This window comes from Pogoniulus pusillus, chromosome 38 (genome assembly GCF_015220805.1).
Source record: "Pogoniulus pusillus isolate bPogPus1 chromosome 38, bPogPus1.pri, whole genome shotgun sequence".
NCBI lineage: Eukaryota > Metazoa > Chordata > Aves > Piciformes > Lybiidae > Pogoniulus > Pogoniulus pusillus.
Genome location: NC_087301.1, coordinates 2,459,991 through 2,486,950, shown reverse-complemented (window position 1 = coordinate 2,486,950; position 26,960 = coordinate 2,459,991). Strand labels below are relative to the sequence as shown.

Below are 26,960 nucleotides of genomic sequence, written 5' to 3'. Positions count from 1 at the left end.
CCCTCCTGTAGCCCCCTTCAGATAGTGCAAGACCACTCCAAGGTCTGCTGGAAGCCTTCTCTTCTCCAGGCTGCAGAGCCCCAACTCCCTCAGCCTGTCCAGCTTCTCATCCACCAGCAACCCTCAATTCCTTCCTGCTGCTCTCAACCTCATTGCTGTCTGCAACTACCTGCAGGGAGGCTGTAGCCAGCTGGGGTTGGGCTCTGCTGCCAGGCACCCAGCAACAGAACAAGGGGACACAGCCTCAAGCTGTGCCAGGGCAGGTTTAGGCTGGATGTTAGGAGGGAGTTCCTGGCAGAGAGAGTGATTGGCATTGGAATGGGCTGCCCAGGGAGGTGGTGGAGTGGCTGTGCCTGGAGGTGTTGCAGCCAAGCCTGGCTGGGGCACTTAGTGCCTTGGTCTGGTTGGTTGGGCAGGGCTGGGTGCTAGGTTGGGTTGGCTGAGCTTGGAGCTCTCTTCCAACCTGCTTGGTTCTATGACTCTCATCACCCCCTGCCTGCACTGATGCTGAGGTTTGCCCCAACCCAGGTGCAGGACCTTGCACTTTACCTTACTGCACCTCATGAGGTCCTCCTCAGGCCACCTCTCCACCTGCAGCCAGCTCCCCATTTCCATCACTGCCCTCAGACAAGTGATGCTGCAGGTATCATGAGCCAGCTCCCTCCTTTCATCACCACTCCAGCCACTGCAAGGCTGGCCACTGACCCTCCCAGCTGTGGACTCCTCTGTCCCACAGCCCTGCAGCACACACATGCCCACTGGCTGCAGGCAAACAAGGACAACATTTACACCCTCCAATAAACCCCTGCTTGGCTGCCTGCCTCCTCCCCGAGTACACAATCACTTTAGGATGCAACAGGACCCCTGAGAAGCTCCTGGTGTGCATTTTGGCAGTGAGAGGACCACAGGGTAATAAACCCTGCAGGTCCCTTACCCCAGAAGATAACTAATGGCAGTAATAAAGGGAAGCTGCTTTTAGGCAAAGCTGGATGTGCTCACCTTAGTTTGCTGGGGAGCAGAGTTTCAGCAGGCAGAAAGAGAAATTGCTCTTCTCCATCAGCAGTGGGATAGCAAAATGGCCAAGCAGATCTGACAGCAAAACGTGGGCCTGGAGCCAGTTTGCAGCAGAGGGTGGAGACTACCCCAGGGCTGACTCAAAGCAGCGTAGGCAAAACTCACACCTCCAGGAGACTTAAATGTCAGCATCTCTCTTGGAAGCAGAAAAGAAGCTGCATTGTGCTCTTCTTCCTGGCTGAGTTCTGGCCAGAGCCTGCTGGAAGGAGCCAGCTGCCTGCCCCATGGAGCCCTTTAAATGGACCACAAGGGGGTTGTGAACTTGGCTTGGTTTGTTCCATTAGATCTGAGCTCTTTGGACTCTGCTGCAGAAGAGCAACTTCTCATGAGCAGCACAGGTGAGGGAAAGGGGGAGGGTGGTGACCTGGGGCAGAGAAAGGCTTCAGTGACAGCAACTAACAGCAGGTCACAGTGAAGAGATGAGCAAGCCAAAAAATAGAACCTAACCACAGAACTTTAGGGGCTGGAAGGGACCTCCAGAGGTAGAACCACGGAATGGTTCAGGTTGGAAGGGATCTCCAGAGGTAGAACCACGGAATGGTTCAGGCTGGAAGGGATCTCCAGAGAGAGAATCATGGAATGGTTCAGGCTGGAAGGGATCTCCAGATGTAGAACCATGGAATGGTTCAGGCTGGAAGGGATCTCCAGATGTAGAACCATTGAATGGTTCAGGCTGGAAGGGATCTCCAGATGTAGAATCATGGAATGGTTCAGGCTGGAAGGGATCTCCACAGATAGAACCATGGAATGGTTCAGGCTGGAAGGGATCTCCAGATGTAGAACCATTGAATGGTTCAGGCTGGAAGGGATCTCCAGAGGTAGAACCATGGAATGGTTCAGGCTGGAAGGGCTCTCCAGAGGTAGAACCATGGAATGGTTCAGGCTGGAAGGGATCTCCAGAGGTAGAACCATGGAATGGTTCAGGCTGGAAGGGATCTCCAGATGTAGAACCATGGAATGGTTCAGGCTGGAAGGGATCTCCAGAGGTAGAACCATGGAATGGTTCAGGCTGGAAGGGATCTCCAGAGGTAGAACCATGGAATGGTTCAGGCTGGAAGGGATCTCCAGAGATAGAACCATGGAATGGTTCAGGTTGGAAGGGATCTCCAGATGTAGAACCATGGAATGGTTCAGGCTGGAAGGGACCTCCAGAGATAGAATCATGGAATGGTTTAGGTTGGAAGGGACTTCAAAGCTCACTAGAACAGGTTGCTCAAGGCTTCATCCAGATCATTGAGTCCAAGACCCCTGCCACAGCAGGATCACCCAGGATGAGCTGGAGCTTGGAGCTCTCTTCCAACCTGGTTGTTTCCATGATCCAGCTCAACCCAGAACCCAGCCCTGGCCAACCAACCAGACCATGGCACTAAGTGCCCCAGCCAGGCTTGGCTTCAACACCTCCAGCCACAGCCACTCCACCACCTCCCTGGGCAGCCCATTCCAATACCAATCACTCTCTCTGACAACAACTTCCTAACAACATCCAGCCTCAACCTGCCCTGGCACAGCTTGAGCCTCTGTCCCCTTCTTCTGTCCCTGGCTGCCTGGCAGCAGAGCCCAACCTCAGCTGGCTACAGCCTCCCTGCAGGCAGCTGCAGGCAGCAATGAGCTCTGCCCTGAGCCTCCTCTGCTGCAGGCTAAGGGACTGGGAGAAGGTTTAGGCACCTTCCTTCCATCAGTCTCTCACCAATCCCAGCCAGGAGGGACCAGATTGCTCTGGTGCCTTTCAACACATGCCCTTGTTTCTAAAAGTGGCAGAGCTGATTCAGAATGCTGGGTGGTTTCCATGACAGTCTTTCCCTTTACATCATCTTCATTTCCTCTCACTTTTCTTGGAAGAGAAAAAAAAGGAGGGGGGTAAAAAGCCCCAAACCATCACAGACCCCCCCACACAGCTTTCCAAAACCCCAAAGCTTTGTTGGAACTTTAACTCTTCACAGGAGCACAGCAGGGAACACAAAAGTTGTTTCAATAGAAGCCACTACCCTGTGGGAAGAGTCTGCTGAACCTAAGCAAGAGGAGGAACTGAAGAAGCTGTCTGACAGCTGAACCACAGCAATTGCTTGGCAAAGACCTCTGAAATCATCTCCTCTGCTCCACTTGTCTGACCCCAGCACTGATTTCCATATCTCTTATCAAGAACCTTCTCCATGTCAGCAGTATTTAAAGGGCAGGAGGCTGGGGCCAGACTCTCTTCTTGATGCCCAGCAGCAGGACAAGGGGCAACAGGCACAGAGTGGACCCCAGGAGGTTCCATCAACCACAGCAACACCCAGGCTGGCAAAGCCCCTCAGGAGCACCAAGCCCAACCCAGAACCCTGCTCTGCAAGAGGCACCTTAACCCACAGCCCCAAGCACCACAGCCAAACCACCCTGAAACACAGCCAGGCTGGGGGACTGCAGCACCTCCCTGGGCAGCTCATTCCACTCCCTGACCACTCTCTCCCTGAAAAGCTTCCTTCTAATGTCCAATCTAAACCTCCCCAGGCTCAGCTTGAGGCCATTGCCCCTTGCTCTGTCTCCAGTTCCCTGTCAGTCCGTCAACAACACCACCAGGGACATCAAACCATGTCCCCAAGCACCATGTCCACACCTCCAGGGCTGGAGACTCCACCACCTCCCTGGGCAGCCTGCTCCAATCCCTGACCACTCCTGCAGCAAACAAATTGTTCCTAATCTCCAACCTAAACCTCCTCTGGCACAGCTTGAGGTTATTTCCTCTTGCCCTATGGCTCCTAGGGAGGAATAGACCAACCCCCACCTCACTCCAACCTCCCCTCAGGCAGCTGCTGAGCACTGAGTGTTCATGCAGGACATCAGAGCTACTCCCAGGCCCGGGTACCAGCCAGCTACACAAAGCTGGCTCAGCATCAGCTTCCTGGCAGAGCTGGCTTGGCAACAGGGGAAAGAATCTGTCCTACCAAAGTGTCCTGTAGAAGCTGATGGCTCCATTAGCACTGCCCTGCTTTTACCAGCCACTGCTCAAGAGTTAGCCTGCAGCACAATCACAGCACAGACATGGTTCACCTCAGCTTCCCACTCCACAGCAACCTACTCCAGGGCAGGGAAGCTCTTACTGCTCTTACCTAACTACCCTGGCTCTCCACAATAAATAAATCAACCAAGCTCTCACTAAATGCTTGCACTGAAGTGGCCAAGGGACTGGAGCACCTCTGCTAGGAGGACAGGCTGAGGGAGCTGGGGGTGCTCAGCCTGGAGCAGAGAAGGCTCTGGGGACACTTAATAGTAGCCTGTCAGTACCTGAAGGCAGCTACAAGAAGGCTGGAGAGGAGCTGTTTGCAAAGGGCTGCAGGGACAGGATGGGCAGCAAGAGTCTGAAATGAGAGGTGAGCAGATTCAGCTTGGATGTTAAGAACAAGTTCTGCACCACGAGGGTGGTGGAGCACTGCAACAGGCTGCTCTCATCCCTGGGGATATTCAAAGTGAGGCTCAACAAGGCTCTGAGCAACCTGCTCTAGTGGAGGCTGTCCCTGCTGACTGCAGGGGTTGGACTGGATGAGCTTTGGAGGTCCCTTCCAAGCCAAACTATTCTGTAATTCTATGTCCAAGCTCCTACAAGTGCCAGCTCTGCAGCCTTTAGCTGTCCAAGCAGAACCCTAAAAGGATTCAGCTGTACCTAGGCACAGAATGACAGAATGGTTTAGGCTGGAAGGGACCTCAAAGCTCAGCCAGCTCCAACCCCCTGCCATAGGCAGGGACACCTCCCACTAGAACAGGTCCTCATCCAACCTGGCCTTGAACACCTCCACGGAGGGAGCATCCAAGTGTAAGGTCTTGCACCTGGGTGGGTGCAATCCCAAGCACAACTCCAAGCTGGGTGGGGAATGGCTGAGAGCAGCCCTGAGGGACAGACCCTGGGGGTCTGGGCTGATGCAAAGCTCAACAGGAGCCTGCAGTGTGAGTGCAGCCCAGACACAACCCTGTGCTGGGCTGCAGCAAGAGCAGTGTGGGCAGCAGGGCAAGGGAGGGGATTCTGCCCCTTGCCTCTGCTCTCCTCACACCCCCCCTGCAGTCCTGGGGGCAGTTCTGGAGCCCCCAGCACAAGCAGGACATGGAAGTGTTGGAGCCAGTGCAGAGGAGGCCACCAAGATGCTCAGAGGGCTGCAGCAGCTCTGCTGTGTGCACAGGCTGAGAGAGTTGGGGCTGTGCAGCCTGGAGAAGAGAAGGCTTCCAGGAGACCTTGGAGTGGCCTTGCAGGATCTGAAGTGGACTACAAGAAGGCTGGGGAGGGACTATTGACAAGGTCTGGTAATGCCAGGACAAGGAGGAGGAATGGGTTTGAAGCGGCAGAGGGGAGATTGAAACTGGATGTTAGGAAAGGGTTCTTTGCAGTGAGGGTGGTGAGACACTGGCACAGGTTGCCCAGGGAGGTTGTGGAGCACAGAAGCACCCAATGTGATCAAAGATCCCATTCTGTGCTTCTGTGCTCCACAACCTCCCTGGCGGTGTTCAAGACCAGGTTGGATGAGTCCTTGAGTGATCTGTTCCAGTGTGAGGTGTCCCTGCCTATGGCAGGGGGTTGGAACTGGCTGAGCTTTGAGCTCCCTTCCAACCTAACCCATTCTGTGACCCCCCCTAAGTGGGGCAGTTTTCAGTGGAAGATCTCTGAGGTGACTGATGGAGACACAACCTCCATCCAAACCTGCCAGGGGTACGGTGGCAGCATGATGGAAACTTAAGCTATTTGCCAACTTCTTCCCATGATCACTTCCCACTGACCCCTTCAGTGGAGGCTAATGAGGTTCCAAGCAGCTGCAGACAGGATGCTTGTGTCACTTGCACAGGTTTTGCAGAGCTGCTTAAGGTATCTGCACACATTTCCAATGCAGAAGTGATCCCATCTGCTGCAGGTGCCCAGCTCTGACCATCTCAGGTGAAACAGAGGATTTGCTGGTTATCCTACAGGAGCTTTACTTGGGAAGCACGAAAGAAGAACAAAAGCTGCTCTGCAGCTCTGGGCTTCCCTCCTGCCCTCCCCTTCAGTGCTATCCGTGCTGCGAGCAGCAGAGCGCAGCACTGCCACAGCGAACGGGAGCTCTGCAGAGCCCACGCCAAGGACGAGCTCCTCTGGCACTCGAGGGGACAAGGCACCCACGGACTCACAGCCTGGCTGGGGCTGGGAAGACCTTTAGAGGTCACCCAGTCCAACCCCCCTGCAGCCAGCAGGGACATCTGCCACAGAGCAGGTGGCTCAGGGCCCCCAGCAGCCTGACCTGGGGCAGCTCCCACCCCCTGGGCAATCTGGGCGAGGGTCTCACCACCCCCAGTGGATCTCTGCAGGAGCAAGGCTTCAGAGACAATTTACCCCTGGCAGTGCAAGGCTCTAGGACCCTCTGAGAACAGCAACCCAGGTCACAGTGGGCACTATGGGCAAGCCAGGTCACAGTGGGCACTGGGCACTGTGGGCAATCCAGGTCACAGTGGGCACTGTGGGCAAGCCAGGTCACAGTGGACACTGGGCACTGTGGGCAAGCCAGGTCACAGTGGGCACTGTGGGCAATCCAGGTCACAGTGGGCACTGTGGGCAACCCAGGTCACAGTGGGCACTGTGAGCAATCCAGGTCATAGTGGGCACTGGGCACTGTGGGCAATCCAGGTCGCAGTGGGTTTTGCCAGTGGGCAACCACCCCAGCTTCAAGAGCCAGCAGAAGTGCACCAAGGTGGTTTCCAGAAGGGGAAACCTTTCAATTCCATTAAAGCCTTTTTAGTTTAGATTGAAGTCATCACTGAGCTCCTTCCCTAGCGCCAATACCTCGGCCCCTGCTGCACGGCTGGGAGCAGCATCCCTTTCCCAGCTGAGAGCTGCATCCCTTTCCCAGCTGAGAGCTGCATCCCTTTCCCAGCTGAGAGCTGCATCCCTTTCCCAGCTGGGAGCAGCATCCCTTTCCCAGCTGAGAGCTGCATCCCTTTCCCAGCTGAGAGCTGCATCCCTTTCCCAGCTGAGAGCAGCATCCCTTTCCCAGCTGAGAGCTGCATCCCTTTCCCAGCTGAGAGCTGCATCCCTTTCCCAGCTGAGAGCTGCATCCCTTTCCCAGCTGGGAGCAGCATCCCTTTCCCAGCTGAGAGCTGCATCCCTTTCCCAGCTGAGAGCTGCATCCCTTTCCCAGCTGAGAGCAGCATCCCTTTCCCAGCTGAGAGCTGCATCCCTTTCCCAGCTGAGAGCTGCATCCCTTTCCCAGCTGGGAGCAGCATCCCTTTCCCAGCTGGGAGCTGCATCCCTTTCCCAGCTGGGAGCAGCATCCCTGTCCCAGCTGAGAGCTGCAGAGTGACATGCAGGCACAGCTCAAGGCCACCAGGGCTCAGTCATTAGAGGTTCTGGAGTAACCAGAGGTAGCTGTTTTAATTTAGCTCTCAGTCTGGGGCCAGGGGATGTGGGGCAACATTCACCCCAAAGAGATGCCTTTAGAATCTCCTGGTAAGCAGCAACGTGGCAGGAGGGAGCCAGTGAAAACATGACACAGTGCTTCCAGCAGGGACCCTCTGAGTGCTGGCTCTGCACAGCCTGGATCCCAGCTCCAAGGAATCTGCAGCCAATAAAGAAGGTCTTCAGTGTGCATCACTTTTGGAGTGGAGGCCTTTTAATTCCATTTTCCACATGCCCTGTCAAGGCTGAATTGTCCCAGCCAACACTCCTGGCGTGGCATGGTTCTGACAGGGAATTCTTCCCTTGCAAAAGACCACACAGGATGTGGGTTCTGTTCCTGCTCCCAGCTTCTCCCCTCCACAGGGGAGGGGGAATAAATAAGGGGGAAAACAAACCAAACCAAACCCCAACTTCAAAGCACTGCCATGAGCTGGCAAACTAAGGGAAACCTCTCTCATTCCTGAGACTTAGCACGATAGAGGAGCTGGTCCAGGGCATCCACTTACCATACTTTAAAGGATCAGCCTGGAATGAACAAGTTCTTAACTATTTAGCTGCCTGGGTTTGAGACCAAAGCTCCTTACCCCACAGATAGCTGAGTAAAACCATCTCCCATGGACAAGAGCTCAGCTGGTGTTGGAGTCTGAGACACAGAGTGGCAGCTCCATGAACCCACTGCAGCCCTCCTGGCACTGTGACCAACATTCACCACCACAAAGCAGGTTGGGTTTGTGCCTTGACAAGATTCCCTAGGTCAGGCTTGCAGAAATGCAGGAGCTCACACTGATGCTCTGCAGATGGATTCAGTGCACCCAGAGGATCACAGAGTCCCAGCAGGGTGAGGTTGGAAGGGACTTCTGGAGATCATCCACCCCAGCCCCACTCCTGAAGCAGGGCACTCACAGCAGCTTGCCCAGGATCAGTGTCCAGGTGGCTTTGGAAGCTCTCCAGAGAAGGAAACTCCACAACCTCTCTGGGCAGCCTGCTGCAGGGCTCAGCACCCTCGCAGGAATGAGGTTTCTCCTTCTGGGTTCCTGGTGGGCAGCACTGCCAAGAGTCTGGCCCCATCCCCTTGTCCCCTACCCTTCACCTCTTGCTGAGCACTGATCAGATCCCCTCTGGGGCTGCTCTTCCCCAGGCCAAACAACCCCAGGGCTCTCAGCCTTTGCTGCTCACAGAGAAGCTCCAACCCTCTCCACATCTTTGCAGCTTGCACTGGAGCCTCTCCAGTAGCTCCCTGAAAGCTTGAGGATTATTTCCACCCAAGCAGCCCCAGACCTGCATTTTGCTTTCACAGCTATCACTTGCTTTAGAGGCAGACCCAGACGCAGCAAGCAGAGATGAATGGTCAGCTGCTAGGGACAGCATTAGCATGACAACCACCTGACAGCTTGAAGCTGGGGGCTGCCACTGCTATAGTGAGGCAGCAGAGAGCTCTCCTTATTCCCATTCAGATTCCCATTCCGATCCCCATTCAGCCCAGGAGCTGTGGGTACAGTACACAGCCTCACACAATAGCTCAGTGCCTGAGGAATCCACTTTCTTCAGGAACAAAAATCCCACAGAAATATGCGTGGGAAAAGCAGTCAGGGTTAGAGTCCTGCTCCTGTCCAGCCTACCAAATGAGTGTCTGGGGAGGGGGAAGCAAAGAACCTCCAAGGAGTACAGCAATTTGCTTCCAGTTCCCTGTTGGTTAGAAGTAAAAGAGCCCCCTCAAACTCCCCCCCCCCCCCCCCCCCGAAATGCCAGCCCCTGTTTGAAGCAGTTTCTACAGATGCATTGTTTGATGGAGGGAAGAAGGGATCCCAATGGTGGCTTAGTTCTAAAAGGACAAGTGAGGCTTGGAGTTGTGATGGCAGAAAGCAACTCTCATCAGGCAGAAAACCCAGAGAGATGTATTCAGCCTGAAAGCATCAAATACCACTCCAGTATTTGCTGATGGTGCCAAAAGGGGAGGAGTGGGAACACATCCTGGGGCTGTGGTGATGTCCAGCAAGACCTGGGCAGGCTCAGGAGAAGAACCTCACAAAGCTCAACCAGGGCAAGTGTAAGATCCTGCCCCCAGGGAGGAACAACCTCCTGCACCAGTACAGGTGAGGGAGCAGCCCCAGGAGTGCTGGGGGGCAGCAAGTTGTCCATGAGACAGCAATGTGCCCACATGGCCAAGAAAGTCAGTGGTCTCCTGGGGGGCATAAAGAAGAGTGTGGCTGGCAGGCTGAGGAATCATTAAAATAGAATGGACCAGGTTGGAAGAGAGCTCCAAGCTCAGCCAGCCCAACCTAGCACCCAGCCCTGCCCAACCAACCAGACCATGGCACTAAGTGCCCCAGCCAGGCTTGGCTGCAACACCTCCAGCCACAGCCACTCCACCACCTCCCTGGGTAGCCCATTCCAATGCCAATCACTCTCTCTGCCAGCAACTTCCTCCTCACATCCAGCCTAAACCTGCCCTGGCACAGCTTCAGACTGTGTCCCCTTGTTCTGTCCCTGGGTGCCTGGCAGCAGAGCCCAACCTCAGCTGGCTACAGCCTCCCTGCAGGCAGCTGTAGACAGCAAAAGGAAGGTTAAGACAGCAGACAGGAAGGTTAAGGTGAGAGGAGATCTTCTCAACACTGATCAGTAGTTAAAGGATGGGAGGCAAAAGGAAGGGGTCAGACTGTTTTTAGTGGTGCCCAGTGACAGGACAAGGCACAGTGGGCACAGCTGGAACCAGCTGGAACACAGTGGGAACATGGAGGTTCCACCTGAGCAGGAGGAGAAAACTGTTTGCTATGAGGGTGCTGGAGCCCTGGAGCAGGCTGCCCAGAGGGGTTGTGCACTCTCCTCTGGACAGATTCCAATCCCACCTGGATATTGTGATCCTGGGCAAGCTGCTGTGGGTGCCCTGCTTTAGGAGTGGGGCTGGACTGGATGATCTGCACAGGTCTCTTCCAACCTCCACCACTCCATGCTTCCGTGTCCCTTGGCCATAATCAGTGACTGGGCAAACTGCAGTGCTATGCTGGAGCCATAAATCAGCTCAGAAACTAAGAATGTTCCTGGTGCAGAGGACAGAAGGCTGGGAAGATGGAAAAACCAGCAGCCTGACATTTCACTCCAACATCTGAGTCAGTGGAGCTGACAGGAATTTGCATCTCTGCATCTAAAGCCAACCTGGGCTCAGCTTTCTGTGTCCCATGGCATAAAACCCAAAGCCAGGACCCACTCCTTCTCCAAAGCCTTACAACAGCAGCATCAGGAGCACTGTGTTTGCCTGGGACAGCCAATTTCAATCATCAGCTGTCCAGAAACTTCTGAACAGCACAACAAAAGAGGCAACCTCAGTAATGCCTGGAAAACCTTGGCCTCTGATCACACATCCTGCTCTGGCTGGAGCAGCCTCCAGCTGTGGGGCAAGGATAACTGGGCAGAATTCCTTGGATCTGCCTTCCTGCCCAGCTGTTCCAGAGCCTGCTCAGACTCAGCCAGGCAGTTCTCAGAAGCAGGTCAGGAAAGATGACACTTGCTGGCAAAGCTCAGGGTGTGCTGCTCTACAGAAAGGACCTGATGCTGCTCAGGTGAGGGACAGGACAGGACCTGCTGGCAGAGCTCAGGGGATGCTGCTATCCAGAAAGGACCTGATGGTGCTCAGGTGAGGGACAGAACAGACCAGGACCTGCTGGCAGAGCTCAGGGTGTGCTGCTCTTCAGAAAGGACCTGATGCTGCTCAGGTGAGGGACAGAACAGACCAGGACCTGCTGGCAGAGCTCAGGGTGTGCTGCTATCCAGAAAGGACCTGATGCTGCTCAGGTGAGGGACAGGACAGACCAGGACCTGCTGGCAGAGCTCAGGGTGTGCTGCTCTTCAGAAAGGACCTGATGGTGCTCAGGTGAGGGACAGGACAGGACCTGCTGGCAGAGCTCAGGGGATGCTGCTATCCAGAAAGGACCTGATGGTGCTCAGGTGAGGGCAGAGCAGGACACTTGCTGGACAAGAGCTGCAGAAAAGTTATTCCATGCTACCAGTCAGCAAAACTGGGAAGCTGAAGACCTCTTTCTCACATCACCAAGAATACAGAATCACAGAATTGCTTTAGCTAGAAAAGACCTCTGAGATCATCCAGTCCAAACCATCACCCCAAAACTAAACCATATCCCCAAGTTCCAGGCTGCCCAGAGACGTTGTAGGACCTCCTCTTCTGGAGAGATTCCAAACCCACCTGGACACTCTGATCCTGGGCAAGCTGCTGTGGGTGACCCTGCTTTAGGAGGGACATTGGACTGGCTGATCTCCAGAGGTCACTTCCAAGCCCACCATGCTGGGATTCTGCAGGCATCCCAAGTTCCAACGCCCTCTTCTTCCCAAAGGAGTCTCCAGCACAGCTCCCCTAAACCCAGGATCAGCACCACCAGACTGTCTGTGCAGTCACTTACAAGCTCACAACTCAGCTGTGACATTCTGGTGTCAGTTCATATCCCACACCAAACACCAAGAGCTGGAAGCCAGAGAAATAAAAGAACCCAAACCCCTCTTTTTTTGCATCTACTCTTCCAGAAGCCACAATCAAGCACTGGGCTAAGAGCTGCACAAGGAATGAGAAACAAACTCTGTGCTAAGGAGAGGGAAATCCTCCTTCAAACCTTCCCCATCCACTGAGCTCTTCCACACTGCCAGAAATGGCATTTAAAAATAGTCCTCTCCTCACTCATGTCCCAGATTTAAGAGAGTGGATATATTAAGGCCTCATTAAAAGCCTTCATCACCTCCCCAAGCCATGGCACCTCACTCCAGCTAGGACCAAATGCTATGTTACAGATCTCAGAAGCTTCTGACCTGATCTAGGACTCAGATCATTCCAAGGGACTTCACAGGACAAGCTCCAAACCCTTCTGCCTTCCCCAAACACTTCCAGGGTTGTACTTTTCTAACTGCAAGAGGATGATGTGTGCCAAGTGCCACCTTCCTGCCCTCTTGGCACATATGCCTGTGCCAACATCACAATTAAACCCTGGCTGGGGCACTTAGTGCCATGGTCTAGGTGACTGGATAGGGCTGGGGGATGGGTTGGACTGGATGAGCTCAGAGGTCTCTTCCAACCTGCCTGGTTCTATGAGTCTATGACTCATGCTGCTCTCCCATCAGGAATTTAGAGGTTCAAGCATCAGAGCTCCTCCAGGCAACCTGCTAACAAAGCTGGGGACACCACAGCTGTCACCCCAACCACCTCCTGATGGACACCCACACTTGCAGCTCCCAACAGCTACAGTCCAGAGGTGCACTGTGCTGGAAGGGCTGATTTCCTCAAGAGCTCCTGCTCAACTCCAGCCATGAGCCAGAATGGTCTGGCTTGGCAAGGACCTTCAAGATCACCCAGTTCCAATCTCTCTGCTGTGGGCAGGGACACCTCCCACCAGCCCAGGTTGCTCAAGGCCTCATCCAACCTGGCTTTTAACACCTCCAGGGAAGGAGCAGCCACAACCTCCCTGGGCAACCTGTCCCAGTGTCTCACCACCCTCACTTTCTAATCTCCATCCTAACTCTCCCCTCCTCAAGCTTCAATCCATTTCCCCTCATCCTGTCACTCCCAGCCCTTGTCAACAGCCCCTCCCCAGCTCTCCTGTAGCCATTTCAGGTACTAGAAGGCTGCTCTAAGGTCTCCCTGGAGCCTTCTCCAGGATGAACAACCCCAACTCTCCCAACCTGTCCCCACAGGGGAGCTTCCCCAGCCCTCTGATCATGTTTGTGGCCTCCTCTAGACCTGCTCCAAAAGCTCCAGGTCCTTCTCATGCTGGGGGCACCAGAACTGGAGGCAGTGCTGCAGGTGAGGTCTCAGCAGAGCAGAGGCACCGAATCTCCTCCCTGTGCTGCTGCTCTCACTGCCAGCACACAGCTGCCTTTGGGCTGCCAGCAACCAGGGCTGGCTCCTGGGGAGTCTGTCATCAACTGACACCCCCAAACACCACCTAAAGGCTCTTTTTCCCCACTCGATTTCTTCTCACATGGAAACTGAGGGTTCTTCAGGACCTTAGAAGCTCAAGATGCTCCTTTCCCTTTGAAACAACACTGCAACCCCAGAGACAAGTTAGCAAATCCATGCAGTGTAATATTGCTTGGCTCAAAAAGCAGCTTTTGATCCCCCTGGAACCCAGAAGTGCTGTACAGAAGTCAATATCATAACTGCTGTGGCCAAACTGGAGCAGAGGAAGGAAAAAACTGTGTGTGTGTGAAGGTTACCCAGCAGGCCAGCAGCGTGGTGGGAATAGGAGGCTGAGGCAGTGAGAAAAGCATCCTGCCTAAATCAACCTCTAAAAATAGAGAACATGGGCTGGGAGGGGAACACAAAACACAGGCAGCCCTTGAGGGCTGCTCAGGAAGCTGCCTCCTTACCTAACTCTGTCCACCTAAAGCTGCAGCCCAGCCAGCCTGCCTCTCCCAACCTACAGAGCAGCATCTCCTCACTGTCCAGCCTCCAGAGCCACCCCAGGTCCTCACCGTAAAACCACTGCACTTCTGCTAAACCTCACTGGGAGTGCTGGGGCCAGCTACAGGCTCCAGCACCTGCTGGAGACCACAGCAGTGTCAGAGGGCTGGGAGCACCTCTGCTATGGCTGGAGAGCTGCAGCCCTTCAGCTGCGAAGAGAGGGCTCCAGGGAGACCTCAGAGCAGCCTTCCAGCGCCTGAGCAGGGCTACAGCAGAGCTGGGGAGGTGAGCCTGGGGCTCACTGCCTGCCGCTCACTGCCTGCCGCTCACTGCCTGCCTGCTGCTCACTGCCTGCTGCTCAGTGCCTGGGGCTCACTGCCTGTGGCTCACTGCCTGCCTGCTGCTCACTGCCTGGGGCTCACTGCCTGCCTGCTGCTCACTGCCTGCGGCTCACTGCCTGTGACTCACTGCCTGGGGCTCACTGCCTGCTGCTCAGTGCCTGGGGCTCACTGCCTGCCTGCTGCTCACTGCCTGGGGCTCACTGCCTGCCTGCTGCTCACTGCCTGCGGCTCACTGCCTGTGACTCACTGCCTGGGGCTCACTGCCTGCTGCTCAGTGCCTGGGGCTCACTGCCTGCCTGCTGCTCACTGCCTGGGGCTCACTGCCTGCCTGCTGCTCACTGCCTGCGGCTCACTGCCTGTGACTCACTGCCTGGGGCTCACTGCCTGCTGCTCAGTGCCTGTGGCTCACTGCCTGCCTGCCGCTCACTGCCTGTGACTCACTGCCTGGGGCTCACTGCCTGCCTGCTGCTCAGTGCCTGCGGCTCACTGCCTGCCTGCGGCTCACTGCCTGCCTGCCGCTCACTGCCTGTGACTCACTGCCTGGGGCTCACTGCCTGCCTGCTGCTCAGTGCCTGTGGCTCACTGCCTGCCTGCCGCTCACTGCCTGTGACTCACTGCCTGCCTGCCGCTCACTGCCTGCGGCTCACTGTCTGTGGCTCACTGCCTAATTGCTGCTCAGTTCCTGTGGCTCACTGCCTGCAGCTCACTGTCTGTGGCTCATTGCCTGCCTGCCACTCACTGCCTGTGGCTCACTGCCTGCAGCTCACTGCCTGCGGCTCACTGCCTGCTGCTCAGTGCCTGCGGCCAGCTGGAGCCCAGCACCTCTGCAGCTGCTTTCCTGCCGCTCTGCTCCCCCTGGCGGTTCGTTAGCGTTTGGGTTGAGGTTTTATTTCTCTAGATTTAGCCAGCCTTTTGCTAAAACAACCTCCTCCTCCTCCTCCTCCTCCTCCTCCTCCTCCTCCTCCTCCTCCCCCCTCCAGAACGCTGCACGCTCCAAAGAGCATGCTTGTACAAGAAGCTGCCTTCGTGCTCCAAAGTCTGGCTGAAAAAAAGAGGTTAATGCAGACTGAAAAATCGTTGTGACATTGTGGACCCTTTAATTGGTTACTAGACCTGCTCTGGGGCACACATTAGGAGGGCAGAAGCATTATGCATGCTCCTTCCTCCCTCTCCTTGACAAACTGCCAGAGGAAGGGAAGCATTTTGGGCTGCACCGTGCAAGCCATGTGAAAACCTGGGATTCAGAGGAGATGAAGCAGTGTGCAACTAGAGTGCAGGAGCCAGAACATGCAACAAGGTGTTTACCATGGCGCTGAGAGTCTCCTCCCAGTCTGGCCTCTCTCTGGGATGGATGCTCCTCTGAAGCTCTGGCACAAAGTCATCTTCTTCTGCATGGAGAGAGGACTTCATCATTCTGCAAAGGAGGACAGAGAGGTTTGATGCTCAGTGATGAGATCCAGATAATCTTAGGCACAGTCTATGATGATCACAGGGCTGGAAGAGGCCTCCACAGATCATAGAGTCCACCCCTGCCCAGAGCAGGATCATACAAACTAGCTCAGGGCACACAGGAATGCATCCAGATGGGGCTTGGAAGTCTCCAGGGAAGGAGACTCCACAGCCTCTCTGAGGAGTCTGCTTCAGTGCTCTGGGACCCTTCCAGTAAAGACCTTCCTCATGTTGAGGTGGAACTCCCTGTGCTGTAGTTTACATCCATTACCCCTTGTCCTGTCACAGGGCACAGCTGAGCAGAGTTTGTCCCCTTCCTCTTGACCCCCAGCCCTCAGATATTTATCAGCATTGATCAGATTCCCTCTCAGTCCTCTCTTCACCAGACCAAAAAGCCCCAGGACCCCCAGCCTCTCCTCATCAGGCAGTGCTCCAACCCCTTCTTCATCTTCCTACTCCTCCCTTGGACTCTTTCAAGCAGATCCCTGCCCTGGGGAGCCCAAAACTATGCTCACAGGATCCTTCACCATCTTCCTACTCCTCTCTTGGACTCTTTCAAGCAGATCCCTGCCCCTCCTGTGCTGGCAGCCCAAAACTGTGATGCTCACAGGATGCTTCATCATCTTCCTACTCCTCCCTTGGACTCTTTCCAGTAGATCTCTCTCCCTCCAGCCCAAAACTATGCTGCAGGACAATGTGCAGTGAGGAACCCAGAAACCTATGCAGACTTCCAAGCCTCTCTCCCATCCTCACTGCACTCTTGTCCTGCTTGAATCACTCTGGTGGAGAGAAATCTGCACTTCCCTACCAATCAATGGATAATTGTGTTTAATCACAGCACAATTTGCAAGTCCTAAAGCACAGACAACTGCAGAGCAGCCCTCCCCAGTCCAGTCCCAACAAACTGCTCTGTCACCCAGGCAAACAGCCTCAGCCTCAGCTGAGCACTGACACATCTGAGTCCTCCACTGTCACTGCATGTTTCCCCCAAATGAAGGTAGCACTTCCCATATCTCAGCCTGAAATCACAGCCCAAGGCCTCAGCCAGCAGCTTTCAGAGTCCTTACTAATCCTAGCTGAAGGGTGAGCCCCTTCAGCTACCTCAGCCCTGCAGAGATAAGCGCCAATCAGTCCTATTTTATCAAGGTAACCTTTTCTTTGGATAAGGAAGCATCTTTTAAACACCCTATGAAGTATGTTTTGAGCCTGCCTGAGCAGAGGCTCAAAATCAAGATGTAAAAAGTAATCCTCAAAGTTCCTCAGCCAATCCTTGCAACAGCTCTGCTGTGACAGCCCCACAGGTGTTAGGTATTGGACCTGAAGGGCAACTAAGTGTGTCTTTAGGGGGTTACAGAACAGACCTGCAGTGCCAGGACTGGTGGTGCTCTCCAGGGATCAGGGCTGGGCACAGTCCTGCTCAGGATCTTTACAGCTACTAAACCAGTGTCACCAGAGCAGGGCACTGAGTCCAGCAGCAGTAAGTGCAGATGACACCAAGCTAGGAGCAGCTGTGGAGCTGTTGGAGGGTAGCAGAGCCCTACAGAGGGACCTGGCCAGGCCACATAGAATCCTAGAATCAACCAGGATGGAAGAGACCTCGAAGATCATCCAGTCCAACCTAGCACCCAGCCCTATGGTGGGCAGAGGCCAAGGGGATGAGAATGAACAAGGCCAAGGGCAGGGTTCTGCACTTTGGCCACAATAACCCCAAGCAGCACTATAGGCTGGGGACAGAGTGGCTGAGAGCAGCCAGGCAGAGAGGGAGCTGAGGGTGCTGGCAGAGAGGAGCTGAACAGGAGGCAGCAGTGCCCAGGTGGGCAGCAGAGCCAATGGCATCCTGGGCTGGCTCAGGAGCAGTGTGGACAGCAGGACAAGGGAGGTTCTTCTGCCCCTGTGCTCAGCACTGCTCAGGCCACCCCTTGAGTGCTGTGTCCAGTTCTGGGCTCCTCAATTCAAGAGAGATGTTGAGGTGCTGGAAGGTGTCCAGAGCAGGGCAGCAAGGCTGGGGAGGGGCCTGGAGCACAGCCCTGGGAGCAGAGGCTGCCCCATTTACACCATCCCAGCCCTTCAGAACGGGCCAGACTTAACAGAACTTTCTTCTGCTGATGGAAATCAAACACTTCATCAGAGCACCACCAAAACATTGGACATGACACTGAAGATTTCCTAATTATAAGCACTTGATAACCATCTGTGAGCCTTCATTAATCTTTCATAGCAACTATTCAGTTCCCTGCCATCTGAGACAAGTGACCAAGGCAGGCAGAAGATGCTACAGGTAGTATAGTAAGTCTAGAAGGTTCTTCCTCCCTGTCCTTGAGCTGGGTGAAGGAAAAACACCTTCTGAATTAGCAGCACTGAAAGGCAGGCAGGGGTAAGGCCAGACAGGGGGAAAAAGAGGAGGAATCACAGAAGCATCCAGGTTGAGGCTGCTGCTGGGCTCTGCACACAGGGAACTGGAGGCAGAGCAAGGGGGAATGGCCTCAAGCTGAGCCTGGGGAGGTTTAGACTGGACATTAGGAAGAAGCTTTTCAGGGAGAGAGTGGTCAGGGAGTGGAATGAGCTGCCCAGGGAGGTGCTGCAGTCCCCCAGCCTGGCTGTGTTTCAGGGTGGTTTGGCTGTGGTGCTTGGGGCTGTGGTTTAACGTGACTCTTGCAGAGCAGGGTTCTGGGTTGGACTTGGTGCTCCTGAGGGGCTTTGCCAGCCTGGGTGTTGCTGTGGTTGATGGAACCTCCTGGGGTCCACTCTGTGCCTGTTGCCCCTTGTCCTGCTGCTGGGCATCAAGAAGAGAGTCTGGCCCCAGCCTCCTGCCCTTTAAATACTGCTGACATGGAGAAGGTTCTTGATAAGAGATATGGAAATCAGTGCTGGGGTCAGACAGCTGGAGCAGAGGAGATGGAAAGGGGCACTGGAAGTTCCCTTGCCACAACTGTCTCATGCCACAGGGACAGGCTCTGACTTGACATTCATCAGGTTGCCCTAGCAGAGGAGTTCAAAGGCTGGGTGTGGAGGAGGGCTGTGCCTCGTGTGAGATGTCCTGCAAACATTTGTTCCACTACATTTGGCTCTCAATTTACAGTGAAGGAGAATTCTTCCATCTGAAGGGAGATTGCTTAATGGCCTCTGTGCAGCCAGGACTTGGATTAATGCAAGGGTGTCACTTGCCACTGAAGGGCATTTGGAGCTGTTAAGGGGTGGCTGAGAGGGAGGTGCAGTGCAGCTCTCCTGACTTGGTGCCCCTCTGGAACTGAGTATCAAATATGACCTGCACATGGCAGTGGCTTCAGGCAGTCTCACAGCACCACAGGTAAAGTCTTGCCACACGAAAGCACCTCAGAATCCTACCATGGTGGAGCTTGGAAAGAACCTTTAGAGGCCTTCAGCAGCCAAGTCTGGCTGAGAGGTGGCCCTGCTGTGGCAGAGAGCTTGCAGTAAATGATCTGGCTGGAGGGGTGGGCAGAGGCCAAGGGGATGAGAATGAACAAGGCCAAGTGCAGGGTTCTACACTTTGGCCACAGCAACCCCAAGCAGCACTACAGGCTGGGGCAAGAGTGGCTGAGAGCAGCCAGGCAGAGAGGGAGCTGGGGGTGCTGGCAGAGAGGAGCTGAACAGGAGGCAGCAGTGCCCAGGTGGGCAGCAGAGCCAATGGCATCCTGGGCTGGCTCAGGAGCAGTGTGGGCAGCAGGACAAGGGAGGTTCTTCTGCCCCTGTGCTCAGCACTGCTCAGGCCACCCCTGGAGTGCTGTGTCCAGTTCTGGGCTCCTCCATTGCAGAGAGATGCTGAGGTGCTGGAAGGTGTCCAGAGAAGGGCAGCAAGGCTGGGGAGGGGCCTGGAGCACAGCCCTGTGAGGAGAGGCTGAGGGAGCTGGGGGGGGTGCAGCCTGCAGCAGAGGAGGCTCAGGGCAGAGCTCATTGCTGCCTGCAGCTGCCTGCAGGGAGGCTGTAGCCAGGTGGGGTTGGGCTCTGCTGCCAGGCAACCAGCAACAGAAGAAGGGGACACAGCCTCAAGCTGTGCCAGGGCAGGTTCAGGCTGGATGTGAGGAGGAAGTTGTTGTCAGAGAGTGATTGGCATTGGAATGGGCTGCCCAGGGAGGTGGTGGAGTGGCTGTGGCTGGAGGTGTTGCAGCCAAGCCTGGCTGGGGCACTTAGTGCCATGGTCTGGTTGCATGGCCAGGGCTGAGTGCTAGGTTGGGCTGGCTGAGCTTGGAGCTCTCTTGCTACCTGTTCAATTCTATGATCTTATCATCTCTAAGCTCCCTTCCCACCTAAGCCAATCTCTGTTGCTGGTAGGATGCTCAGCTAAGCAAGGTGTGTGCTGATGCCCAGCTGAAGGAAATGGAGAGGGGACAGGAAGCTGAGGGGAGACTTTCTGGCTCTCTACAGCTCCCTGAGAGGAGGTTGGAGCCAGGTGAATCTTGGACTTTGCTCCCTAGAACAAGGGATGGAAATGGCCTCAAGTTGCACCAGGGGAGGTTTAGGTTGGCTATAAGAAACTTCTTCACTGAAAGGGCTCTCAGCACTGGAATTGCTGCCCAGGGAGGTGGCTGAATCCCCACCCCTGGAGGGGTCTAAGAGGCAGAGATGTGGTGCTGAGGGACATGGTGCCTCAGCAGGCTTGGCAGAACTAGAGAATGGTTGGGCTGGATGATCTCCCAGAAGACTCCTCTGACACAAACCTGCACTGGAAGCCCAGCAGCTCAGGCACTTCCTGACCAAAAGGGGCATTTCTTGGGGGAATCATTTGAGCAGCAAAGGCTAAACTGACAGAGCCTTTCCCAGGGCACTAGGAAGGAACTGAGGCTCAAGCTTTGCATTGTTTGCAAATGCAATGTGCAGGGAACTGGTGATCCACTCAGCTCATCCTCCTCGCTCCTAGCAACCGTGTTTGACTTCAATAAGCACTCTTCAGCTGGCTGCTGCGAGCAGATGCTGCTCCAGAAGGAGAAGGATGGGCAGAGCCAGCAGAGAGCAATCAAACAGGCATTGTGATGCAGTGCAGCGAGGCCAGGAGTCAGGAGCAGGCACGAAAATGAACATCATGTTCCACAGACAAATGAGATTTGGGTTTACTGTGGGCTTCAGGACTTCACTAGGGGTGAGGCACAGCGCAGAAAGCTGCTGCTGAGAGCCTGCCCCTGCCAGGCACAGCCAAACAGCCTGGGTGCAGCTTCCTGAGGGAGGCAGGCAGAGAGCTTCCAGGATTCAATTCCCTGACTCTCAGTCACGGAATCCCTAAGTCCCAGCGTGGGGTGGGGGTGGAAGAGACCTCTGGAGATCATCCAGTCCAAACCCATCCTAAAACAGCCTGCCCAGGACCACAATGTCTGGGTGGGTTTGGGATCTTACCAGAGGTGACTCCACAACCCCTCTGGGCAGCCTGCTCCACAATCCTCACACCAGAGAAGTTTCTCTTCCTGGTCCCCCTCCTGGGTTGCAGTTTGTGCCTGCTGCCCCCTGTCCTGCCACTGGGCACCACTGACAAGAGTCCAGCAGCATTCCCTTGGCCCCCACTCTAGCTCTTGCTGAGCATTGCTCAGATCCCCTCTGGGGCTGCTCTTCTCCAGGCTCAACAGCCCCAGGGCTCTCAGCCCTTCCTCCTCAGAGATGCTCCAGAGCACCTTAGTAGTAAGGGGGGGGGGGGGGGAAGTGTGGGGGGAAAGGGGGGAAAAAATGTGGGGGAAAGGGGGGGAAAAGTGTGGGGGAAAGGGGGGGGAAAGTGTGGGGGAAAGGGGGAAAAAAGTGTGGGGGAAAGGGGGGAAAAAGGGGGGGAGAAAGGGGGGAAAAGGGAGAGGGAAGAGGAAATGTGATGAGAGACATGGAAAAAGCCATAATGCAAACTCCTCCTGCGCTCCCCCCAGCCCAATTTCCCACACAAACTCTGTGTCCATGGAATTAAAAGGAACACAGTGGAAAGGACTCAAATCAGGCTGCAATGTGGAGAGCAGAGATAGCTCAAGAGCCCCAGGAAAAATGAAACAGGAGATGGGAAGTGAAGGCTGAGAGTTCTGACCTGAAAGGGGATTTCATTTCCCATGTTCTAAATCAGCTTTGCCAACACCTTTGCTGATGCCATTATGTCCATCTGCATTACATAAAACAGCTTTCTGCAGCCTGCTGCCCAGGAGCACACAGGGTGAGGAGACAGAAGACCCAAGGAGGTGACCTTAATGCATTCCTCATAAATAAACAAATGGGAAATGGATTGGACTTAATCCTTGACCACAAAATGAAACCCTGGCATCAGGACACGCTCTGCTGTGATGGATTCTACCATGCTGAAAGCTGGAATTGCTGCTTTTGATGCAAGCTCATAGCCAAGGAGCCAAAATTCAATTGTCTGGGAAGCAGTGCACCAGGAAAAGTATCAGAATAAGAGAGAGTTAGAGTGGGAGAACCTGCAAAAATCATCTGACTGAAATCTGCTTCAAGTATCTGCTGCAGCTGGCACAGGTTGCCCAGGGAGGCTGTGGATGAAATCTGCTTCAAGTATCTGCTGCAGCTGGCACAGGTTGCCCAGGGAGGCTGTGGATGAAATCTGCTTCAAGTACCTGCTGCAGCTGGCACAGGTTGCCCAGGGAGGCTGTGGATGAAATCTGCTTCAGGTACCTGCTGCAGCTGGCACAGGTTGCCCAGGGAGGCTGTGGATGCTCCCTCCCTGGAGTTGTTCAAGGCCAGGTTTGGATGAGCTTTTTATCACCCCAGACCCTCAGGTTCTTTTCTTCAGGGCTGCTTCAGCCATTCCCCTCCCAGCCTGTGTCTGTGCTTGGGATTGCACTGACCCAGCTGCAGGACCTTACACTTGGATGCTCCCTACCTGGAGGTGTTCAAGGCCAGGTTGGATGAGGCCCTGAGCAACCTGTTCTAATGGGAGGTGTCCCTGCCTAAGGCAGGGGGAGGGAACTGGCTGAGCTTTGAGGTCCCTTCCAGCCTAATCCATTCTATGATTCAATCAGTGAGCACCAAGCTGTAGCCAGCAATGAGCTCTGCCCTGAGCCTCCTCTGCTGCAGGCTGCACACCCCCAGCTCCCTCAGCCTCTCCTCACAGGGCTGTGCTCCAGGCCCCTCCCCAGCCTTGCTGCCCTTCTCTCAACACCTTCCAGCATCTCAACAGCTCTCTGCAATGGAGGAGCCCAGAAGTGGACACCATAGCTGCTGGGGAAGGCTACACTTGGGCCCCACCAGCTCAGGCTCTGGATGGGGCAGCATCAGAAGGTTGTCCTGCCTTTGTGTGTCTCCTCCCATGGTCCAAACCATCTGTGCTTCAACCCTGGCTGCTGCCACTTGCTCTCCCCCTCCAAACCACAGCAGGACAGGCACCACCTCACCAAGCTCTTCATCAGACTCTGTTCCCTGCACGTCCCTTGCAGTCTCCCTGTGCTGTTTGCCTTAGGACATTTCCATCACAGCATCTGAGAGTCCCTCTGGCTAGAAAAGACCTTTGAGTTCATCTCACATCTTCCTCACTGCCCCACAAGAACAGTTCAGTGCAGTTCTTCAGTACCAGGGTGGGGAGACACTGGGACAGGTGGCCCAGGGAGGCTGTGGATGCCATCTCCCTGGGGGTGTTCAAGGCCTTGAGCAGCTGAGTCTAGTTGAGAGGTGTCCCTGGCCATGCTGGGGAGGTTGGAACTAGAGAGATCTCAGAGATCTCTTCCATCCTAAGCATTCTATAACTCTTCAACCACTACCTTAACCCAACACAACAATCAAACCCATCTCTTTCCAGCTATTCCAAACACAGCAAAGATCAAAGCAGACCCCAAAACTGCAACCAATGCCCTAAAAAGCTGGATCCAAGGACATCCATTTGGGCTGATCCCATTTGTTCATGGTTTGGTGCCAAGGTAAAGCCATGGTAAATTTAATCCTTCCTCAGAGAAGCATCTAGTGGAAAAATGATGCTTTCAGCACATGGAATGATCAAGTGCCATCAACTACTCACTTACAATTAGCCTCGTGTGCTGCTCAGTGACAACTGCTCCTAACATCAAGCAGCGTTTCAAACCTGCCCACTCAGCCAGCTGCTGAGCAGGGAAATCCTCTCTCCAACTGAAACAGTTCTGTGCAGCCAGGCACTTCTTTACTGCCCCTTGTCAAAGCAAAGTGGAGGCTGCTGGGCCACAAAGGTGATCAGAAGTTCTTCGTGGAAAGAGAGATGGGCACTGGAATGGGCTGCCCGGGGAGGTGGTGGAGTCCCCATGCCTGGAGGTGTCTCAGAGGCTGGATGAGGCACTCAGTGCCAGGGGTTAGCTAAGGAGAAGGGTTGGGTGATAGGCTGGACTTGATGATCTCAGAGGTCTTCCCCAAGCTGGTTAATTCTGTGACTCAGAGGGCTGGGAGCACCTCTCCTATGGCAACAGGAGGGACTTGGGGCTGCTCAGCTTGCAGAAGAGAAGGCTCCAGGGAGACCTTAGAGCAGCCTTCCAGTACTTGAAGTGGGCTACAGGAGAGTTGGGGAAGGACTTTCTCCAAGGACTTGGAGTGATGAGATGAGAGGGAACAGACTGAAGCTTGAGACTGCAGATGAGGAAGAATTTCTTTCCAGTGAGGGTGGGGAGACACTGGAAGAGGTTACCCAGAGAGGTGGCAGAGGCTCCATCCCTGAAGACATTCAAGGTCAGGCTTGATGGGGCTTTGAGCAAGCTGATCTAGTTGGAGATGTCCCTGCTGACTGCAGGAGGGTTGGACTAGATGACCTTTAAAGGTCCCTTCCAACCCAGTGAGACTCCAGGAGCCCACCCTGGCGCTGAGGCCATCTCCAACAACCCAAAGGCCTCTGCTCTGCCCTGCTGCAGTGCTGCTGATTTCCTTTTGCAAGGGATAAGAGCATTAAAAACAGGGATCCCTGATCTCCCTTGCCTTGAGTGCTCAAGGGGCCAGCTGCAGCCACTACTGCCTAATCCTTTTTACACCTCCAACACCCACACCAGCAGGGTTTTGGTGTGGAAGCCTCCGAGCTGGCACACACATCTGCTGGGAATGGAAGCCCTGCTGCTAGGTTCCCTGCTGCCAGGGAGATGAATGGAGAGAGAACAATTAGCCCAGGCTTCAGACTAATTTACATGTCCTTTGTCTTTCTGGAGGATAGACTGGGAGGTGGCACACTGCAAAACACAAGGGTGAAGTCCAAAGGCTGCTCAGAGGAAGGCAATGCTAAAGCACCCTCTGGGACCTGTGTTTGGAGGACTTCTGACCATGAGCACTAGTGCCCAGTGAGCCCAGTTGTGCTAAATGCTCTGCTGGGGTACACTGGAAAGCTATAAAACAAGGCAGGGACTGGCAACATCCAAGCAGACAGGAGAAGAGCAATGAGAGCACCTCCCTTGTCCAAAATCCCAAAGCAACTGACAGCTCTTGCCCAGGACTGCAGAGGATGCCTGAGCCCAATGTAGGGAGCTTCAGTTTCACCACTCATAGAATGCTTTGAGTTGGAAGGGACCTTAGAGACCATCCAGTTCCAACCCCCCTGCCATGGGCAGGGACACCTGCCCCTAGCCCAGGTTGCTCAAGGCTTCATCCAACCTGGCCTTGAGCATCTTCAGGGAGGAGACATCCACAGCCTCCTGAGCAACCTGACCACAAAGACCATTCACAGGAGCACAGCTTTGATCCTAAGGCACAAATACCAAGCACCTTGCCAGGGCTGGAGGGAGGAAAAAAACAAGACTGAGGGAGAAGAACACCCTCCTGGGCAGACTAGAGGATCACACACTCTCTGCTCTCACAGAATGCCAGGGGCTGGAAGGGACCTCCAAAGATCATCCACTCCAACCCCTGTAACAGGTCACACAGGAACACATCCAGGCAAGTTTTGAGTACCTCCAAAGAGGGAAACTCCACAGGCCCCCTGGGCAGCCTGTGCCAGGCTACCATCACCCTCACAACCCTCCTGGGCAGCCTGTTCCATCCTGATGTCTACACAGAACCATGGAATGCTTTGAGTCAGAAAGGACCTTAAAGATCAGAGAGTCACAGAGGCGGGAAAGGACCCAAAGAGATCATCCAGTCCAACCCCACTGCCAGAGCAGGACCACACAATCTAGCCCAGGGCACACAGGAACACATCCAGACAGGCCTGGAAAGGCTCCACAGAAGGAGACTCCACAACCTCTCTGGGCAGCCTGTGCCAGGGCTCTGGGACCCTTCCAGCCAAGAAGTTCCCTCTGGTGCTGAGCTGGAACCTGCTGTGCTGCAGCTTCCATCCATTGCTGCTTGTGCTATCCCAGGGAGCAGTGAGCAGAGCCTGTCCCCCCCCTCCTGACCCCCAGCCCTCAGATACTTCTAACCATTGATTAAATCCCCTCTCATTCTTCTCTTCTCCAGACTAAGCAGCCCCAGGGCCCTCAGCCTCTCCTCCTCAGGCAGTGCTCCAGTCCCCTCATCATCCTCATAGCCCTCCACTGGACCCTCCCCAGCAGATCCCTGTCCCTCTTAACTGGGGGGCTCAAAACTGGAGGCAGTGCTCAAAATGAGGTCTCAGCAGGGCAGAGTAGAGATCATTTATTTCCAACACCCCTGCCATGGGCAGGGACACCTCTCACTAGCCCAGGCTGCTCAAGGCTTCCTCCAGTCTGGCCTTGAACACCTCCAGCCCAGCAGCCCAGGTTGCCATGTGATGAAGACACTGCCTGAAGAGCATTTATCTTAGCTTTGCAATGCTGGAGCTGGGCTTGGAGAGGTGCTGCAATGCTTCACCAGGCACCACCAACCAGAGCCTCTGGGAGCTCCAGAGCCAGACCAGGTTTGTTAGTTGTTGCTCTTCCTAATGAATTGAGGAGGGAAGTATCTGAAATAGCAACACTTTAGAGGGATAAAAATGTCAACGTTTTCTTTCTATGCTTAGTAATGTGAGGAGCAAACTGAACTGCAAGCAACTGAAACAATCAGCAGAGGAACAATTTGTGACTGAGAAGGAAGTCATTTTAAGATGAGGGGAGTGGAAAACCCAAAGCCAGGCAGGAATTTTCACCCTTTTAGAACAAAAGGTTTTCATGGCTCTGCTTCCCAGCTCTGTGGTTTTATGGAGCCTCTCTAATTTCACATCGGGAAAGCCAAGAAAGTCCCTGAAACATTAAGGGCAGGAGGAAAGGAGGAGAAAGCAAGGGGTGGGGGGAGGTGAATTCCACATTCCCAGACAAGTTAGGATTGGAAGGAGATTCAAAGAACAAAAAGAGGACCCTTCTAAGGCATGAGAGAGGATGAAAAGATGAAAGGTGTTTAAGTGCCTCAGTAGAGGCCAGCAGTGGAATGCATGAAAGAGCAAAAGCAAAGAGGGGTTTGTGTCCCCTCGGGTCCAGCCGACACTGTCTGC

The 26,960-nt window shown here is 54.6% G+C and overlaps 1 protein-coding gene across 8 annotated transcripts in view; it reads right to left on the bottom strand.

Annotated features, from left to right (window-relative positions):
- The window catches only part of ARHGAP32 (Rho GTPase activating protein 32), a 246,412-nt gene that overhangs the window by 128,476 nt on the left and 90,976 nt on the right, over positions 1-26,960 (bottom strand). For all 8 annotated transcript variants that reach the window (XM_064173280.1, XM_064173279.1, XM_064173274.1 and 5 more), the window contains exon 2: positions 15,506-15,614. In XM_064173280.1, coding sequence (XP_064029350.1) covers positions 15,506-15,613 — 108 coding nt within the window. In that variant the 5' untranslated portion in view covers position 15,614. The remainder of the gene's footprint in view (positions 1-15,505; positions 15,615-26,960) is intronic.